Below are 21,653 nucleotides of genomic sequence, written 5' to 3'. Positions count from 1 at the left end.
AACTAACACAAAACGTAAACTAGGCAGCTACAAGGTGACCATTCCTGGTCATCAAAAATGGCCAGGAAACCTAGAGAATTGATCCTAGAGTCCAGAAGTTTTGCATTCACGAACTGCAAGTGGTTCTGCCCTCCGAAGGGGCACCACCAGTTGTTCTCTGTCTCAAGAAGGGTGGTGGCCACTTTCTAGAGAAAACCTAATATAGAAGTGTCTCTTTTTGTTTTAGCTGTTGGAGGACAGAACACGGAGATAATGCAACACCCAGAATCCGTGTCGGTGAGAGCTGGAGAGACCCTCACTCTAACCTGTACCCTCGTTCTAACTGGGGCGAATCTGCCAGGAGGAGTGCGGTGGTACAAAGACCTGGACAGAAGCCAACCCGTTTACAGTGATCGAGAAGGATCTTCCTCCCGGGGGGAGAGGGTCGTCCCAGCATCAATGACAGACTTCAGCATCAACATCCGAAACATCCTCCCTGAAGATGCCGGGACCTATTACTGCGTGAAGCTCAGGGCAGGGAAACCAGAGAAAGAACTGGCTAAGGGAAAAGGCACTGTGGTCTCTGTGACCGGTAAGTGGCACCCCCCATTTGATTTCCAGGGACTGAGGGAGATCCACCCCAGTCAACCGAAACACATGGGAGTAAATTGCGTGTTTTGGGCAAATCCCCTGCATGAAGCTGAGTCCCTCTGACCAAAAGCTGTCTTGGGGGCTCCTGTTTTGTCTATGAGGGAACGTCTGTCATGCGCTGCCTACCTCTGAATAACACTCAGACACTGGTTTGCGGATCAGGCTCTGGTTTATTTGCAGGGCAGGTATAGCGTCGGTAGAAAAAAGCTGAGAGTGACAGGAGCGCGCCGGTGCGGGGTTTAAATACCCCGCGCCGGTCAGCGCCCCCTCGCTCACGGTCACGTCACTCCCCTTTGTCCAATACGTTGCCCTGCCGGTGGGTGAGGGTTTCCGGGATCGCCCATCATCAGGTTTCCCATTCCTCTGCTGATTGCTTTCAGCTGGGCGATCCCCGTTGTATTGCCGCTGATGGCTTGGGTGGCTCCGTGATCCGTTTAGCTATTGTTTGTTAGCCGTTAGTCGTTGTGGGTTGATGGCTACTTATCTTGTACCCCTTCACCTATTTCCTTGTCATTGTCATGTGTGCCATTGCGCTGATGACTTTAGCTCAACGGCACTCATGACAACGTCAGTTGATGCCTCCTGCTTTCTTTCTCAGCCAGTCCATCCCAGCCTTCACTTCGTGGCCCCCCGGGAAGAATCATGGCAGGGTCTCGAGCCTCTTTCAACTGCTCCGCAGAGGGATTCTCCCCCCGAGAGATCACAGTCCTCTGGTTAAAGGATGGGAAAGAAGTAGGGGATGCCCAGACCAAGATTCTGGATTCTGGTGGAAGGCAGAGCATCTCCTACTGAGTAGAGAGCACCGTGGAGGTGCTGCTCGGGCGCGGAGATGTGAAGTCACAGCTGACCTGCCGGATCAAGCACAGCTCCTTGGAGGCGCCTCTCCAGCAGGACTTTCCGCTTGGTGCCATCCTGAGAGGTAGGTGAGCTCTGGGTGGCAGAGAAGGATGAGGCCACGGAGTCTGGACGTGGCCAAGGGCCCCTGATGGCAGAGGAAATGGCACCAGGCAGACCCAGGTTCTAATCTAGTCTCTACTAGCCATGGAAGTCCATTTAGACCAGCCACTCTTTCTCAGCCCCAGCTACCTCACAGGGCTGTTGTTGTGGAGAGCAGGCCTGTAGAAAGGCAGTCAAGATCTGGCTCATTCCCTAGACATTTCGGTCAAGAGGAGTAGAGTTCCCAATGATGGAGTTTTTAAAGGTTAATAAAAGAACTCCAAGCAGCTAACAGTAATCTTGCAGAGTAGAAGCGTGAACCAAAACTTGCACATTAAGCTTAATTACATTCAGAAATAAATTCAGTCTTCACACTGTAGTTAGATGAAGAAAAATAGAGATAGCTTACTTTTATTCAGTAGATCTGGATACAGGCAGGTTCATAGTAGAAAGCACTTAATCATCACTGGTTCTTTGTAGACACTTTCTATGGAAATAGTCTGCATGCAAGTGAGGTGAAAAGGACGAGAGCTGCATTCTGCAGCACCTCCTGCTTGCATGTCTGCCAGAAGAGTAATGGAGATTGTTAATCCCCAAGCCCAAGGAGGAGGAGGAAGTGGAAATCAGATGACCCATGTAACATCCCACAAGCACAATAGAGATGTGTTTACTAGAGAGACCCCCTTATTGTAATGGTTGCCCACCCCAAACACTCAGACTCACAAGAAGTGGCTTAAATGAAATCTGATTTATTGAGGGAATTATGGCAAATACAGAGAAAGCTGAGAATGAGCAAAAGTGCGCGAAAATACAAACTAAATCCCCTTGTTTGAGGAGCAACCCCTCCCTCGCCCGGCCATAGCAACCGCCCCTTCCCAGGTGCTAGAAACCGTTAGCCTCAGCCTGGGAAAGCAACCTTGAATCCATGATCTAACCCAAACACATTCCAATACAGCAGCCAAGAGATAACACCTCAGTAAAGTGGAATTAGCCACCCGCTTGAGAGTAACCCCCTCCACGGAAATGGCATGCGAGGCGTTACAATGTACCAGGCACATTGAAACGGTGAACATGACACTTATGTTTATAAGACGATGCTGAGTTGACCCCTGATAATTCCAACACTCAATTAGTGAGATCTATTTTACTCCTGATTTTCACTGAATTGTTTTAGTTTGCTTAGTGGTATACGTTATTTTTCCTTTGTATTTTTGCTCAGTGATTTTGCATGCTGCCCAGAGTCATATTATTTGAGTTGGGTGGCCAAATATATGTAACAGAAAAAAAGGGGGGAGCAGTTGACATCCAAACGAATAGCAGGATAGAAATCTAAGAAACACACCTTAAATAAACAAACGAGCTGAGATTTGCTGAAAATTGGATGGGGTTCCTTATTCCTTTCCTTTTTAATAGTGTTAAGGTCAGACCTTGGGTTTCCTGCCACCAAACAGTGGAAAACCAAGCCCTGAAATTCACCAGCAAAGCGTTGTGTTCAGAGAACTCGCTTGTTTCCCCAGCGCCACAATCCCAGACCAGGCCCAGCTGGTCTTCCAGCCCCTTCTGCACGCAGGAGCCATGAGCCGGAAGCTCTTTGGGCTGATCTCTTTGTCTCTCTTTGCTCAGTTCCCCCCAAAGTGAGCCTTGTCATCAGCCCACCTTCCCCCGTCTGGCTGAACGCCACCGTGAATGTCACTTGCAGCATGGAAGACTTTTACCCAGGTGATGCAAACTTGGAGTTGTTTACCAAGGATGCCCCAAGCAGAAGAGCAAAGACTGGGCCGAGGATCCTGAATTCCAACGGGACATTTTCCCTCAGGAGCTCCCTGGAGGTGATGGCCACCGAAGACAGGAACTCATCAATGTTCATTTGCCTGGCTGAGCATAATTCCCAGCCTGTGGTCAATAAAATGACGACTCTGTTCGTTACGATGCAACTTGAAGACAACAAAGGTTTGGAAGGTGATCCAGCAAGTAAGTGTGGACCTTCAGAACATTTCTTCTGAGGATTTGCTGGCACACACCCTGCAGGTTGAAATTAGGCATCATTATTTCCCTCTTCTAAATTGTGATAGCATGTGGGAAAGACCTTGGGAGACGGGGCCAAGAGACTCTGTCAAGGGAGCGGTCAGATAAGAGATGGCATAGCCCACAGCTGGATAGTGGGCGGGGCAAGAAGCTCAGGAGGGACCCTCCCTAGTCATTCTGGGCCCCGCCCCCTGTGGCTGCCATTTTGTGGAAGTGCCCACAATAGGATCTCAAAACTCCCCAAGAGACAACTGATTCCCAAACTCCTCCAGACCAAGTAGAGATCATGAGCACTAGGCAATTCTCTCCTCGGCTATTTCATGTACCTCTGAGTTGGTGGGACACAGGCAAAAATAGGTTTGGGGTGGGATGCAGGCAAGGCCTGCAAGATGCCCAGTTGAGCCTTGGAATGGAGTAAAATTTAAAGAGTATGGATCAATGAACAATTTTTTTAAAAAAGAGAGAAGAAAACCAGTCTGTTGCTCATCTGTGAAAGAAAGAGAAAGAATGAGGCAACAGGTTGAATGCAGATGGCTGATGTTATGCAGGGGAGTTGATCTAACAAGTGGGAAGTAAAGAGTGTCTGCCATCTTGACTTTTTTGACTGTACCCCGCTTTGTCCCTTGATGCCAACCCTGAAGGGTGATGATGGAGCGGGCTTTATTATGTCTAAATCAAAAAAATCCACTCTCTCTTCTCCACAGGCTCACAGCAACAATCCATCTTCGGCCTCTGGATGGGGCTTTTCCTGAACAAAGTAGCAATGGCTGTTTTCCTCTTTTGCCTTTTCCAAATAAAGGACCGTGGATGCAGCATTGCCAGACATTTTTCCAGATCTTCCCAGGAAGTGAGACAGGCTGAAAGTTGAATTTAGGAACTCCTATTCCTGACAATTTTCAGGAGGGAAAAGGATCTGGCCAGGGAATTAATGATAATGTTATTAAAATGCTCGTATAATGCTTCATTCTCCTGACCATATAATATTATAACCATATAAAACCAACACTGAGATATAAAATCAACCTCACCTTGTGTCGCCATATCTGTAACTCAGATGAATCTACATTAAAATGTAAATACTGATACTTTATTTAAAAAAAAACCAACAAAGAAAACTGAAGTAATTGTTCTTTTGATGTGTCCTTAAATGATTAGGAAAAAATAAAAATAAAAAGCATTTGCTTACAGAAGTTGTCAGTGAGCAAATACAAAAATCATATAATTATGCTTTTGAAATATTAAGAAGCGATATGAAATGTTAAATGTCCACGTTCAATACTTGTGTCTATACTACAGGTAGTCCTCGCTTAACAACCATTCATTTAGTGATGGTTCGGACTAACGACAATGCTGAAGAAACCACCTAATGATCGGTCCTCACACTTGCAGTGTCCCCGTGGTCACATGATCACAATTTGGGTGCTTGGCGACCAGTTCGCATTTATGACCATCACAGCGTCCCGTGGTCACATGATCACCGGCTTCGACTTTCCTGGCCAGTTTCAGGCAAGCAAAATCAATGAGGAACCGCATGATTCACTTAACAACCATGTGGTTCACTTAATGGCCACCGCAAAAAAGGTAATAAAATCTGGTTGGATTTGCTTAATGACTGCTTCGCTTAGCAACCAAAATTCTGGTCCCAATTGTGGTTGCTAAGTGAGGACCACCTGTCTTTGTATAGACAGGTGGTTTACCAGGAATTATGTCACTTTATAATTTATGTAATGGGTATAAAGAAAGATATGGTGTAGTTTTCAGGTACTTCGCTGTACTTAATTAATTGTATTAACCGTCTACGTTGTGCTGCTTTCTGTGTCTGGACAAAATGAACACAAATCGCTAAAAGAACTGAGCCCAGAGCCCCTTTCACCATCTTTTGGTTTTAAAGCGGCATTTGCACAACGAACAAAGCCATTCAGTGGGGAGAGAGATTTTCCTACAGCTTTGCATCTCTTCTGAATCTAAACTGGAGCAATTCTGCTGGTGGGGAACGGGATCCACTCTGGATCAGGAGACCTTTTGAATCTGAGGGCTGTGCAGATAAGGGGAGATCCTGGCCCACCTATAGGGTGAACACATTTGGCGGCCCCGTTCGCACAACAAACTGGCCGGGTCACAGGAGGTGGGCATCGACAGGTGGCCGAACCACACGATCTTCCAAGGTTATAGCTCTACTCCCTCAACAAGTGAAACTGGGTGATGCCTGGCCTTGATTAATTTTTTTCTGGCTTAACGTGTTGTGAGAACCCAGACTGTTTTCTAGGGTTTACCTCTCAGGACCTGGCTTCTCAAAGGCACGTTTGGGTAGTGGCAGCACCCAAGACTGCATCTGCAGACACTCATGACCTTCACTTCTCTCTTGGGAAATCTCAGAGAAGGTTAACAGGTGAGGTGGGGTGGGGATTATGGTCTGTTTGATGAACCAGGCAGGCCTGCTGACATGCTCCCTTCAGTGGATCACAAGAGCTGGGCACCTACAGATGGCTGGACCACACGATCTTCCAAGTCAATAGTGCATATGCTGGTCTGGACGGCTGTTTGGTGTAATTCAGTGTGTTTTGACGGGCCAGAATTTTTCCTAAATTCCATCTGGCCTTTTCCGAGATGTTTGCTCCCAAAACACATCTTCATGCACTCACACATAGAGACCCCCTTCTCCTCTCAGGAAAACCTTGCAGGTGGACTGGGGTCCTCAATTTTTGAAGACCAACCAAAGACTGTAAACTTCTGCTTTAGAGATGATTCCTCTCTCTCTTTTTACCAAAATGAAAAGCATGCAGAATTAGAAGCTACAACAAATTCACAGTCTATCAGAGTGGTGTAAAAGGTCCACCTTCCCTTAAGCTCTCAGGTACTGATGTTGTACGTCCATGTACAGCAATGACAAATCTCGATAAAATAGTGAAGAGCAGAGACATCACACTAACAACAAAGGTCCGCATAGTTAAAGCCATGGTGTTCCCCGTAGTAACATATGGCTGCGAGAGCTGGACCATAAGGAAGGCCGAGCGAAGGAAGATCGATGCTTTTGAACTGTGGTGTTGGAGGAAAATCCTGAGAGTGCCTTGGACTGCCAGAAGATCAAACCAGTCCATCCTCCAGGAAATAAAGCCAGACTGCTCGCTTGAGGGAATGATATTAAAGGCAAAACTGAAATACTTTGGCCACACAATGAGAAGACAGGACAGCCTGGAGAAGGTGCTGGTGCTGGGGAGAGTGGAGGGCAAAAGGAAGAGGGGCCGACCAAGGGCAAGATGGATAGATGATATTCTAGAGGTGATGGATTCGTCCCTGGGGGAGCTGGGGGTGTTGACGACCGACAGGAAGCTCTGGCATGGGCTGGTCCATGAAGTCACGAAGAGTCGGAAGCGACTGAACAAATAAACAACAAACCTCCACGTACAGTGTATTACATGACATCTGCCACCCCCCCACCCTGCCACCAATCTGTCCATTCTATAGAATCTATAGATCTCTTCCTTCAACCATTGAACACCAGGTCCTAGATAGCACCTACAGTTGATGCACTAAATATAGTCATCTGAAGTGCAAGGATCTGCGAATTGGATTCCTGGTAGAGGATTTGAACCCCATAGAATAAGGAAAAACTAGCAAGGGAATTAATTGATTCTAAAGAGAGCCTGTTTGGTGTAATGGTTACGGTGTTGGACTAAAAACCAGGAGATTGAGTTCTGTGCCTCCTTTTGCCATGAAAGCTGGTTGGGTGACTTTGGGCCAGTCCCCCTCTCTCAGCCCAACCCACCTCACAGGGGGGTTGTTGTGGGAAAAAGAGGAGGTGGGAGCATTAACTATGTACCCCATCTTGAGCAGACCAAAAGTAAAAGCAGGATATAAATCTAGTAATAATAAAAGATAGCTACCAGGAGCTATCAATAAAGGAGACCTATCAGCTTTCAGGAACATCCTGGAAGTTATCATCTCCCCATTTCCCTGCCTAAAGGAAGTGAATTTCAGATGTGGAAGTTTCTAATGAAAAGAATAGTCCTCCTTATGAGAACCACAAGGAAGGGAAAGCTTGGGCTGATAATCTGCAATAAACTTCGCACCCTTTAAAAAGTCAATATGGGATTAGAGAAGGAAAGGGCGCTCTGTTGGGATACCTGGGAAGGCATTTCACAAGTCACAGAGATGTAGAACTGCAAGGAAGACTCTTGGCCCCACCTTGGAAGATGAAGTGAGAATTCCTCTTTCACTCCTTCTGCAGGAGGAAAGATTGAGTGGACAGAGGTGAAGCAAACACAGAAATCACTGCTGAGGTCTCCTTCTTGGTTGATTCCAGCTCCTTCTTGAACGATCTCCATCTGTATCTTCGACTTTTGGACATTACTGTAAATTTAGAATTCCAGACACACTCTGTATATTCTTCCTTAGTCACTCTCCTATATAGCAACAGTCCAAAACTTGGTAATTGATTCAGGTTGAGAAGCAGGAAACATGAGTTCCTCTTTTGCTCCTTCTCAAAAGGAAATGCCTTGGGAGGGGCAAGAGATGAAGTAGCCCAGATGTCTCTCCCGCTGCAGTCGGCATGGCTGCCCTGAGGTCCTGCTTGGGGATCCCTGGTCCCCTTCAGCTGCTGCTGCTCCTGCTTCTGCAGGACCTGAGTGAGTGTCCACATCTGAAATCAGGCTAGTGTTATTGCTCAGATTTCTTGCTGGAAGATGGGTATTAATGTATGTATGGTATGGTAAGTATGGTAAGACATGACTGCTGGGATGTGACCGGTAATGCTCTGTTGGATGTGAACATATGTTGGACAACAGATGCAGGATGCTGTCCCTTAATTCTCCTTTTAAATATGAGCGTGCGTTGGTTGATAGCTGTAGTGTTATTTCCTTCCATTTTTCTTTCTTTCTTGATGGCGTGGTTTTAGTAAATAACATGGTTGCTTTATTATTGTTTATTTTTGACGTTGTGTTTGATGTTGAGAGCTCTTGCACCGAAGTCAAATTCCTTGTATGTTTGATCATACTTGGCCAATAAAGCATTGTATTGTATTATGGAAAGACGTGCTGCAGATACCCCAGCAAGGGCCAGCCCCGGATTTTGGGTCCCGTGGGGCAAAGGCTTCTTCCCTTGGCCCCTCCTTGAGTGGCCAGTTGAGCAAGCAGGAACAGCCAGGAAGAGCATCAGAGCGCTGAGGTTTGGGGGGGCCAACAGGGTCCCTGGCTTGGTGTGGGCCTTGGGGTGCATCAGGGAAAAGAACCTGTGGACACTTGCTCCTTGCACTTTGGATAGCAGCTTCAGTGCTTCTGGTGACGCTTTGTTGAAGGGCTGCCTTGGACCTCACTCTGGCTTGATCTTCTTCTTCACCATCTCCCTTTGAGGTTGCCTTCACCTCATCCCCAACCCAGGAACGAGGCAGGCTTCAACCTCCCTTGGCTGTCTCAGTGTTCACATAGCATTTCCTCTCTTATTCCATCTAAGGGCAACATCAAGGTGGGTAAAATCTGCTGGTTGTTGTTCGTCCTATTCCCTTGGTGGGATGTTACAGGATTCAAGGACAGGGAACAGAGGCAAATGAGGTAGGTCAGAGGCTGGCAAGGTGGATAAAAAATTTCACGCCCATACAGTTTTCTGCCAGTTCTGAATGAGTGGGAAGTGCTTCAACTGAACTGCGGGAAAAGCCATCAGAAGGATTCTCACTCCTCACTTTGAGGTTCTTCCTCAAGGCTGCATGAATCTGCTACTCTCTGATGGACAAGCCATCTTTGCTGCAATAACGAGGGCAGGAAGTGGTTAGCTCTGTCGCTCTACATCACCTCAGTCCAATCTTGCGGTTGGGCAGATTGGGCAACAGACACCGCCAAAACACCAGAACTCTGTTTGATTGATCTAAGCCAGGGTTTCTCAACCAGGTTTCCATGAGAAGTCACTAGAGGTTCCCTGGGAGATCACAATTTATTTAAAAAATTATTTCAAATTTGGGCAACTTCACATGAAAGAGGTAAGTTTCATTCTTGATTTTTAGTTTAAGAGCACGGTTAATGCATATAGACAGGCCCACCCATGAAACAAATATAATAATGTTGTAACTTCTGGCTGATATTTGAGCCTGAATGGACAGGGGTTCCCGGAGGCCTGAAAAATATTTCAAGGGTTCCTCCAGTGTCAAAAGATTGAAAAAGTCTAGTCCAGGCTGCAATAACAGAATCTTGAAAGCCTGAGAGTGTTTCCCCATCCCTTCCTCTTGTACCAAAGAGAATCAAAGCAGAGCATCTTGAGTTTCTTTCTCACGCTGTTGTGTTCTCTGGGGCTGAGCTCACATTTAGCCAGTGGTCTCTACAGCTTGTTTCTGTGCAATCAGAGACAACTCTAAGTGGTTTTCCATTCAAAATCACGCAGCATAAAAATCCAAAGTCTAAAACAACATGGTGATCGTCCTAATATAACATAATCAAAATAATACAATATAATAATCATATATTAGCATTCATTCAGTGGTCTCCAAAGGCCGTCTGAATAACCACCATGGGAAGGGGGCTTTTGTGTTTCTTGGGGGAGATTGTTGCCTAGGAGAGCCCCCCCCCCAAGAATGCCTGTCTGAGTACCCACACATTAGTTTTCCTGACAGTGGTGGGAGAAGGAGGGGCGCCCAGCAGGCACCCTGTTCTTTCATACACTGAGTATCAGTATTTTCCTGAAGAGATCTTCCTGATATTACCCAGGTCCCAACCCTACATGGCCTTATCGGTAATAATCAGCCCCTTAAATTGCACCGGGCATCAAATGGGCACCAGCAAGGTACCCGTAACAATGGTGTTACATGACTAGAATGGAAGGAGGGGGGAAGCACATTCAGACTTGCCAGATTCTGTTGCCATAACCTTATAAATAGAAGTAGTCTTGGCCTACATGATTTTGGTTTCCTAGTCTGGCCTACCTTAAAGGGCTGGCACAAACTCCCATTGTTCAGCGTTTGCTTCATCCTACAAACGAAAGGTCTGAAATCTCCAGATATGGCAGGCTGGGTGTCTTCACCCACTCCAACCAGTTGATGTCCTCTCCAGAAGCATGTCCTGCAGCATCTGAAATATAACCCCCCTACACACTTTTCCTCTCTCTTTCTATCTTCTGTATCTAAGTCACGCACAGGCCACTATGCAGCGAATTCTAGCATTTTTTCCTGTTTTCTGCCTACAGTACATGATTTTGATCTTGTGCTGAGTCATCTGCCTTCTCTAACAAAACAATCTGTGGCCTTGGCACAGACCCAGTGGCTTTGCTCCAGCTTGGTAAGTCATCCTACCACAAGTGACGAGTGGAAATGCTAGATGAGTGTTAAACTTGCACAATCATTGCGTGGAAGAGAAAAACAGCTTCTCTCTCTTCTCAATTTGCATGTCTTCCATGATCTTCTACACCTCCCTCGTGTCCCCTTTCATCTTCCATTCCAAACTAGGACACAGACACCAAGACGCACCGACACAAGGCAGCAGACGTGAGGATACCCAGGCACAAGAACATACACAGACACAGGTGTACTTACACCGAGGTGCTGCTGCTGCTGCTGCTGCTGGAGCTCAGCTTCTGGAAAGATGGCTTGGAGGACTCAGTGGCTTTTCCTGAAGATGCGCCCTGTGTCCTCGGGAAGCTGTGAAGATACTGGGCTCTTTTGTATGGCTTCCTGACCTTCCCAAGAAAAAGTAGAATTGTGAAGTCCTTGGTGTTCTCTGAGCCTTCTTTTCTTCTTGCAGACGTTTCGTTGCCAGGCTAGGCAACATCTTCAGTGCAAAGAGGGAGTGGGCCTTGCTCTCACTTTATATACTGTGGCTTGCCCTGTTTGTGTTGGTGGAGGTGTTGTTCTCTCCTTGGGAGTTCTTTGGTTGGGCTGTTGTTTGCTGCTTGGTTGACTGACTGAGTTAGTAGTTCCTTGATTAGGGTGTATTGTGCTGTTTGATGGTTCGTCTGGTGTTAATCCTAGTGTTGATTATTGCATATCTGGGTGTTGATTGCTGGCAAGGGAGTGTCCTGGTCTTCTGGCTTTTCTCTTGTCTCTTCTGAATGGTATGTAAATGTTGTTTACCTCTATATGTCTGTTGGTGGCTGCTTTGTCTGAGTGCCCAGCTTCCAGGAATTCTCTGGCATTTTTGGATTTGGCTTGGTTTAGGATGCTCACCATTTCCCAGTTGAAACTATGGTTGAGTCTGTCCATGTGTTGTGAGATGAAGGAGTTCTCATCGTGTCTTAATCTCACAACACATGGACAGACTCAACCATAGTTTCAACTGGGAAATGGTGAGCATCCTAAACCAAGCCAAGTCCAAAAACGCCAGAGAGTTCCTGGCACTCAGACAAAGCAGCCATCAACAGACACTTAGAGGGAAACAACATCTACATACCATTCAAAAGAGACAACAGAAAAGCCAAAAGACCAGGACACTCCCTTGCCAGCAACCAACACCCAGATAGGCAAAAATCAACACTAGGATTAACACCAGATGAACCATCAAACAGCACAAGACACCCTAATCAAGGAACTACTAACTCAGGCAATGAACCAAGCAGCAAACCACAGCCCAATCAAGGAACTCCCAAGGAGAGAACAACACCCCCACCAGGACAAGCAGGGCACGCCACGGCATATAAACCGAGAGCAAGGCCCACTCCCTCCTCGCACTGAAGAGGTTGCCTAGTCTGGCAACGAAACGTCTGCAAGAAGAAAACAACAAGGCTCAGAGAGCACCAAGGACTCCACAGTTCAACCCTGAGCTACAAATATTCGCTTCAAAAAGTAGAATCCCGAAAGTCAAGAAAATAGAAATATAAGATTAAGCTAGATTTTTTTTTAAAAGGCCAAATTACCAAGAGCAATTCTGAAAGAATATGAACACAGCCTGAGCAGGTCTGTATCTGGAATAATGGCTACGCTGGGATGTCATCCGTTGGCCTGGGTGTGCCTTAGAGAAGGGCTAGTGTTAAAGTAAGATGGAGCAGCACAAAAAAGGGTGATTGAAATAATCCTGCCGTGCATTTCCTCACTCAAACTACAACGATTTTGGCTGTCCAGAATAAGCGGAAGTATTTTCCTTTCAGGTGCTGGAGGCCGGAAACTGGACGTGCAGGCTCAGGAGTCTGTGTCAAGCCACGTGCAGGTCTTAGCAGGCAGCACCCTCACTCTCAGCTGTACCCTGACTCAGATGGATCTACCAGGAGCAGCTGAATGGTCCAAAGACGAGGGGAAACTAATTTACAAAAAAGATAAGGAATCTTCTTCTCGTGGGGTGAGGGTCATTCCAGGATCAACAACTGACTTCAGCATCCGCATCAGCAACGTCCGCCCTGAAGATGGCGGGACCTACTACTGCTCAAGCACCAGGGAACTGTACCAAAAGGGAGGAACACCTATAAAGAAAGTGATTACGGTCTCTGTGATTGGTAGGTGCCACTTGGGATGGAAGGGAGATCCACCCCAGTCAACTGAGACATTTGGGAATGAGTCCCACGTTCCACGCAACTCCAGTTGAGGAAGCTCAATGTCACTAACCAAAAGTAACCAAAATCAATGCCACGAACTCACACTTTTCTCAACCTTGGCAACTTTAAGACGTGTGGACTCCAACTCCCAGAATTCCCCAGCCAGCCAGGCTGGCTGGGGAATTCTGGGAGTTGAAGTCTACACGTCTTAAAGTTGCCAAGGCTGACATTGCGAGTAGCAGAGAAGAAAAAGGGGATTAGCTGTGATCTTCCAATGGGTTCCCACTCAAAATCTCTTTGCTCCTTCAGGGTTCAGTCGTGGCACTGAGTACCTTAAAAGGCAAGATCAGCCGTCTTTGATATGACTCCCTTTTGCTATTTTGATCTACAACATTCATCACCGGCCCTTCTCAAGGGGATGTGACTTGTAGTCCACCACAGCTGGAAGAGGCTGAACCTCGCCCTATGTGTTTAAAGTTTAGCTCTCAAAATTAAGGAATTGGGGAAAAAATAACCAGTTCCCCCTGTCTCTGGGAGATTTGTTGTATAAGAATAATTCTCCATGGGATTTGGAGTTCCTGAATCTTGGTAGGAGTGAATGTCACTTGATGTCTCCTGCTTTCTCAGCCAGTCCATCCCAGCCTTCGCTTCGTGGCCCCCCGGGAAGAATCACGGCAGGGTCTCGGGCCTCTTTCAACTGCTCTGCAGAGGGATTCTCCCCCCGAGAGATCACAGTCCTCTGGTTAAAGGATGGGAGAGAAGTAGGGGATGCCCAGACCAAGATTCTGGATTCTGGTGGAAGGCAGAGCATCTCCTACCGAGTGGAGAGCACCGTGGAGGTGCTGCTCGGGCGCGGAGACGTGAAGTCACAGCTGACCTGCCGGATCAAGCACAGCTCCTTGGAGGCGCCTCTCCAGCAGGACTTTCCGCTTGGTGCCATCCTGAGAGGTAGGTGAGCTCTGGGTGGCAGAGAAGGATGAGGCCACGGAGTCTGGACGTGGCCAAGGGCCCCTGATGGCAGAGGAAATGGCACCAGGCAGACCCAGGTTCTATCCCCCACCCCAGCCATGGAAGTCCATTTAGACCAGCCACTCTTTCTCAGCCCCAGCTACCTCACAGGGCTGTGGCTGTGGGAAACAATGGTGGGGGCATGCTTTGCATGCTGCTTTGAATGAATGTCAGGATAGAAACCCAACAGAACCACCCTGAAAATGAATAAATGAACAAAACAGGGCAGAGCTGACGTCTGCTGAAGTTTGGATGGGGTTCCTAATTCCTTTGTCTTTTTAATTGCATTAAGTTCAAATCCTGTGTTTTCTGCCACAAAAAAGTGGAAAACCAAGCCCTGGGTTTCACAAACACAATGGGTGCGTTCACAGAACACACTTATCTGGTCAGCTGACGATCCAACAGTTGCATTCACTCAACAAGCTGACCTCGGTAACTGTTAACCTCAATCACTTCTGTCGGCTTCTTTGCTTTTGATGGGATATGTGAACCCGGCCCCTTTTCATCAGTTTCCGGTGCAGGTGTTGTCTGAACCCCGAAAGGGTAAGGGTGTTGTGAGAATGTAGCCGGTCAAAAAGGATTCCCAGAGCTGCAGAAACAAAGGACTGAGGCAACTGGTTGGTCATCCCAGATTTGAGGGGAAATAATGGTCAAGAAATAACTGGAATAACAGGCAAGTTTGGCCTTGGAGTACCAAATGAAGTAGGGCAAATGCAAATAGAATTTTGTCAGGAGAACACACTGGTCATAGCAAACACTCATTTCCAACAACACAAGAGGCGACTCTACACATGGACATCACCAGATGATCAATACCGAAATCAGATTATGTACTTTGCAGCCAAAGATGGAGAAGCTCAGTAAAAACAAGACCAGGAGCTGACTGTGGCTCAGATCATGAGCTTCTTATTGCAAAATTTAGGCTTAAATTGAAGAACGCAGGGAAAACCACTTGATCATTCAGGTATGACCTAAATCATATCCCTTCTGAATATACAGTGGAGGTGATGAATAGATTTAAGAGATTAGATCTGTAGACAGAGTGCCTGAAGAACTATGGACAGAGGTTCATAACACTGTACGGGAGGCAGCAACTAAAACCATCCCAAAGAAAAAGAAATGCAAGAAAGCAAAGTGGCTGTCTGATGAGGCTTTACAAATAGCTGAGGAAAGAAGGAAAGTGAAAAGCAAGGGAGAAAGGGAAAGGTATAACCAACTGAATGCAGCTTTCTAGAGAACAGCAAGGAGAGATAAGAAGGCCTTCTTAGATGAACAATGCAAAGAAATCAAGGAAAACAATAGAATGGGGAAGACTAGAGATCTCTTGAAGAAAATTGGAGATATCAAGGGAACATTTTATGCAATGATGGGCATGATAAAGGACAAAAAAGGCAGGGACCTAACAGAAACAGAAGAGATTAAGAAGAGGTGGCAAGAAGACACAGAAGAACTGTACAAGAAAGATCTTAATGCCCCTGATAACCACGATGGTGTGGTCACTGACCTTGAGCTGGACATCCTAGAGAGTGAAGTCAAGTGGGCCTTAGGAAGCATTGCTAACAACAAAGCCAGCGGAGATGACAGTATTCCAGCTGAGCTATTTAAAATCCTAAAAGATTAAGCTGTTAAAGTGCTGCACTCAATAGGCCAACAAATTTGGAAAACTCAACAGTGGCCACAGGATTGGAAAAGGGCAGTTTACGTCCCAATTCCAAAGAAGGGCAATGCCAAAGAATGCTCAAACTACCACACAATTGCGCTCATTTCACATGCTACCAAGGCTGTGCTCAAAATCCTACAAGCCAGGCTTCAGCGGTATGCGAACTGAGAACTACCAGAAGCACAAGCTGGGTTTCGAAGAGGCAGAGGAACGAGAGATCGAATTGCCAATATCCGCTGGATCATGGAAAAAGCCAGGGAGTTTCAGAAAAACATCTACTTCTGCTTCATTGACTATTCTAAAGCCTTTGACTGTGTGGATCACAACAAACTGTGGCAAATTCTTAAAGAGATGGGAGTACCAGACCACCTCAGCTGAGAAACCTGTATGCGGGTCAGGAAGCAACAGTTAGAACCAGACATGGAACAACCGACTGGTTCAAAATTGGGAAAGGAGTAGGACAAGGCTGTATTTTGTCACCCTGATTATTGAACTTATATGCAGAGTACATCATGAGAAATGCCGGGCTGGATGAATCACAAGCCGGAATTAAGATTGCTGGGAGAAATATCAACAACCTCTGATCTGCGGATGAAACCACCCGACTGGCAGAAAGAGGAACTAAAGAGCCTCTTGATGAGGGTGAAAGAGGAGAGTGCAAACGCTGGCTTGAAACTCAACATTAAAAAAATTAAGATCATGGCACCTGGCCCCATCACTTCCTGGCAAATAGAAGGGGAAGAAATGGAAGCAGCGACAGATTGTATTTTCTTGGGCTCCAAGATCACTGCAGACAGTGACTGCAGCCATGAAATTAAAAGGCGCCTGCTCCTTGGGAGGAAAGCTACGGCAAATCTAGACAGCGTATTAAAAAGCAGAGATGTCACCTTGCCGACAAAGGTCCGTATAATCAAAGCTATGGTTTTCCCAGTGGTGATGTATGGCTGTGAGGGTTGGACCGTAAGGAAGGCTGAGCGTGGAAGAATTGATGCTTCCGAACTGTGGTGCCGGAGAAGACTCTTGAGAGTCCCTTGGACTGCAAGGAGGTCAAACCAGTCAATCCTACAGGAAATCAACCCTGTTGACTCTTCATTGGAAGGACAGACACTGAAGCCGAAGCTCAAATACTCTGGCCACCTAATGTGAAGGGAAGACTCACTGGAAAGGGCCTGGATGCTGGGAAAGACTGGAGGCAAAAGGAGAAGGGGACGGCAGAGGATGAGATGGTTAGATAGCATCACCACTGCAATTAACATGAATCTGAGTAAACTCCGGGAGACAGCAGAGGACAGGAAGGCCTGGCATGCTGTGGCCCATGGGGTCACGAAGAGATGGACATGACTTAACGACTGAACAACAACAATGGTCTTTCCACCAGGTTGGATACTTCTAATGGATATTTTTATGGCTTTGGGGGAAAAATAACCCTATGTCCGGATGGAAAGAGACAGGGCTCCAGCTGGAAGGGCTGCAGCTAAAGCCTTCTGCTCCATGCAGTTGGAAGTCTTGCATATTTATCAGCTGATGTTCTGCAACTGTCCAGATGAAGCTGGCCTGGACTCCCTGTGCATCTCACCAAAGGCATAAGGAAGCTGGGGCAAGGGGGAGGGGCAAGGAAACAGTAAGAAGTGGGGGCAGATTCATGCTCCCCTCCCTTTGTACAATTTCTTTAGCTGCCTGGGTTTGAGAAGCTCTTAAGTTGGTGGAACTCCATAGATGACCTCAACTTCAACTGAAAGTGCAGTGCTTTGTACCTTAGAGATAAGAGCTACTTGGCCCACTGGCTTAGTCCTCGGAAGCCACAGACAGGGGACCATCCCCTCCAGAGCAGCTTAGCTAGGGAGACAGGTCACCAGTGTCTCCTCTGAGGCCACCTCCAACCCTTGGACTCATTTTAATGAGTAGAAATCAGTTTGATGGGAGCTATCTGTCCCTTTCATCTTGGTTTGGGAGAGGGAGAAAAAGAGAAAGAGAATGGGTACAACCCCTAACATGGCTTTAGGATGTTAATGCTTGATGCCTGAAGGAAGAGAGGGGTGAAAAATGGTTTAGCACCCAGAAGGCAGGTGCTAAAATTTTTTTGCCAGTGCTCCTCCAGAACCAGAGTTTTCTGGAGCAGGCAAAAATTCTACCAGGGCAGTATCCTTTATCCAAGCAGAATGATGTGGCCTCACTTTCAAACTTGGAAAGTCAAAGTGGCCACATTCAGCTTCCCCAGACAACTTGGGGACCCTTCAAATAGGTAGATCTGGAGGAGGTCTGATTGGGGAAGCTTTAATTATTCTGCCTAGAAATATGGAGGTTATGAAGATCATGATGAAGGCAGGTGGAGGAATAAATGGAAAACATACTGCTGTGGGCTTGTCATATGTTCTTGAGGACATTTGTGGCCATGGGCTTTGACCCATGCTATAAAGATGAGAAAGATGAGTTGATGCTGCAATCCAAAACCAGGCCCAGCTGGTCTTCCAGCCCCTTCTGCATGCAAGAGCCATGAGTTTGAAGCTCTTTTGACTGATCTCTGTTTTCTCAGTTCCCCCCAAAGTGAGCCTTGTCATCAGCCCACCTTCCCCCATCCAGCTGAACGCCACCGTGAATGTCATTTGCAGTGCAGAAAAATTTTATCCAGAAGACGCCAAAGTGGACCTGTTTACCAAGAATCCCAGCGGAAAAGGAAAGACTGACTCTGCAACCTTGAATTCAGATGGGACGTCCTCCCTCAAGAGTTACATGATGGTGGTGGCCACCAAAGATAGGAACTCATCACTGTTCACGTGCCTGGTCAAACATAATTCGCGACCAGCAATCAAGGCAACAGCAACAATGTTCATTAGGACACAACTTGGAAAAAGTAAGTGTGGGCCTTCAGAATCCTCCTTCCTCCCCATCTTGATCCTTCCTAATTGTTGTTGACTTCTGTGCACAGCAAGTAATGGACATAAGTCACATTGCTCTAACGCAGTGTTTCTCAACCCTGACTGGGGAATTCTGGGAGCTGAAGTCCACCCATCTTAAACTTGCCAAGGTTGAGAAACCCTGCTCTGATGAACAGTTCCCACTTGAGTCACGAGGGTCTGCACACTTAAAGGCGACTTGATCTTGAGACAGTATTTTCTTTAGTGTTAAGGAGAAGCTATATAAACAAGGTAGTCGCCCTCAATATATGATTGTTTAAATTTCCTTACTAAACTTGACAGACTTAACCTAATGTTTTATGGTACAGGTTCTTAATAAAGAACATCTTGCTGGATATACAGCCCCTTCCCAGAGTCAAATGTTTCACACATTTTGGATTTTCTATTGTATTTTACTCTTCATTCTTCATCCAAAGTCCTGCTGATGTGCTGTACTGCAGATGCTGGTCTGCCAACTGTCCAGGTCTTTAAAGCCATTCTGGACTTGTGTCAGAACCATAAAAATGAGAGAGGTGTGACATTTCTTGAAGACCATTTGTGGTGTTGAAGACCATGAAGATCCCTGCATGGATCAGTTTCTAATAGTCGAGGGACAATGTAACCATTCTCCTGTATTAAAACTCTTGGCTCCAACATTAAATGGTGGCTCCAACTGTGGGCATGATAGCATTAAGCACTTTAAAGGTGCATGGATTTCACTGAGGAAAACAGAGGACTTTTGACTGCACTGCTTATTCTATAAATGAATTGTCATTTTTTCAGCGGTAGACAACCTTTTGGATAACAGAGGCATGGAGTTTCAGCGGCACCACTTCTTCAAAAAATCTCTAGAAACAGTCCTTCTGTGGTGTTGGTTGCAGTCAGTGATTTAAAATCCCTTCTGCTATCAGTTTATTCAGATCAGCAATGCTGGAGTTTTGTTTTCCCATTATTTTATTCACTAAATTTCCTTGAGTTTAAAAAAGAAAGAAAAAAAGTACACCTTGGATCCCCGCAGGGATTCCTGAAACACAAATGCACCAGTGGACACTATGTCCCAAGCTTCAGGCCTTCAGAAATTAGATTCTGACATCTGAAAATAAAGAAAGAGGAAGCAATCATGGAAAGGGCCAGCCTCAGAACTAAGCTTTACTGGTAACAGTGGTCAAGAAAAAAAATAAGATAAGGTCAGTCATGGATGCTGAAAAACGGTAAGGCTCTAGGTTTTTGTTTTTATTTATTTATCAGATTTCTCTGCCGCCCATCTTGTACCCAACCACTCTTGGGTACAAGATGGGCAGCAGAATTCTTTGGAAGAATTCTGACCAAAAAGGACTAAGAGGTGACATAATTGGAGAAGAGCTTTGCAGAGCAGCTTTATGGTGGGCAAAAGGGTGGGCAAACCAGATTTTTGCTCCTCAGAAGGCCACGCGTGTGAAAATGATGCTGCTTTGTTCCCAGAGAATCCCAATTTGGAGCAAAGGTTAAAGGCATTGTATGATGCAATGGAGATCATGGATCTGTTAATTAATCTAAGATCAAGACAGCTGGGTATGACAGGGAAAATGAAGTAAACCATTGCAAGGTCAGGTAGTCCTCAGCTTACGACCATTCATTTAGTGACTGTTATGACAGTGCTGAGAAATTGGCTTATGACCGGTCCTCACACTTACAACCATCACAGCATTTTCCCCCATCACATGATCAAACTTCAGGCACTTGGCAACTGGCATGTATTTAGGACAGTCGCAGCATCCCGGAGTCACATGATCATAATTTGCGACTTTCCCAGCTGGCTTCTGACAGGCAAAGTCAATGGGGGAAGCTGGATTCACTTAACAACCACATGATTCACTTACCAACCATGGCAAAAGGTCGTAACATTGGGCATGACTCACTTAAAGACCGCCTTGCTTAGCAACAGAAGTTCTGGTCCCTATTGTGGTCATAAGTCGAGGACTACCTGTATACATAAATGGTGAAAGCCTAGAACAAGTAAATGTATTTAAAAAGGCAGCATTTTTCCATCAGGACAGGAAGCTACAATACTAACAGAATCTTTAAGCTTCATTACAAATAAATCAAAACCATCCACTCTCTTTTCTTCACAGGCTCACAGCGACAGTCCACCCTTGGCCTCTGGATGGGGCTTTTCCTGAACAAAGTAGCAATGGCTGCTTTCCTCCTCGGCCTTTTCCAAATAAAGGAGCGTGGATGCAGCATTGCCAGACATTTTTCCGGATCTTCCCAGGAAGTGAGACAGGCTGAAAGTTCGACTTAAGAACTCCTATTCCTGACCACTTTCAGGATGAGAAAGGACCTGGCTGGGGAATCAATAATAAAGTTATTTTTAAAAACTGTAGAAGGCTTCTTTCTGCAAAAACCGTCATTTATAAATGAATAAAACCAACACTGAGAAAAATCAACTCCCCATCTTTTTGTCATACCCAGGACTCCAAAGTAAAATGAATCAATCTTTAAATACTTAAAAAAAAAGAAAAAAGAAAGAGCTGAATTACTATCAATCTTAGTTCCTTCTAATGCATAAAATTAAAAAAAAAATTAAGTTACATGATCTACCAAGAGTGTTCTGGTTCTCCTGGACCTCTCAGTGGCCTTCGATACCATCGACCATGGTATCCTTCTGGACCAGCTTTGGAGATTGGGAGGCACTGTTTTATTTAATTAATTTAATTAATTCAATTCATTTTTTTGCGGTGGTTCTCATCCTTTCTCCGTAGCCAGTTCCAGTCAGTGCTGGTCAGGGGGGTGGGCAGCGGTCGAGCCCCAGGTCCCTGCAGTGTGGGGCTCCTCTGGACTCGGATCTCTCCCCTCTAACATCTACATGAAACCACTGGGTGAGCGCATTCAACAGTACGGGGTGCAGAATCATCAATGCACCAATGATACCCAGCTACACATCTCCACCCCTGGCTGGGCAGATGCTGCTGCTGCACTGCTGACTGAGCGCCTGAAGGCTGTGAGGGTCTGGATGGGGAGGAACTGACTTTGACTCAACCCCAGCAAGATGGAGGGGCTTTGGGGTTTTGGCCCCAGGGTCT

General features: G+C 46.2%; 1 protein-coding gene across 1 annotated transcript; it reads left to right on the top strand.

Moving 5' to 3' along the window:
• Nucleotides 1–234: 234 nt before the first annotated feature.
• On the top strand, nt 235–18,639 carry LOC134492797 (signal-regulatory protein beta-1-like). The gene is made up of 3 exons (XM_063296892.1): nt 235–571; nt 13,657–13,977; nt 18,231–18,639. The coding sequence occupies exons 1-3, from the start codon at nt 253–255 to the stop codon at nt 18,608–18,610; spliced, it is 1,020 nt and encodes a 339-aa protein (XP_063152962.1). The 5' UTR covers nt 235–252; the 3' UTR covers nt 18,611–18,639.
• The last annotated feature ends 3,014 nt before the right edge of the window (nt 18,640–21,653 follow it).

This window comes from Candoia aspera, chromosome 3 (genome assembly GCF_035149785.1).
Source record: "Candoia aspera isolate rCanAsp1 chromosome 3, rCanAsp1.hap2, whole genome shotgun sequence".
Lineage (NCBI taxonomy): Eukaryota > Metazoa > Chordata > Lepidosauria > Squamata > Boidae > Candoia > Candoia aspera.
This window is presented reverse-complemented; position numbering and strand designations above follow the sequence as displayed.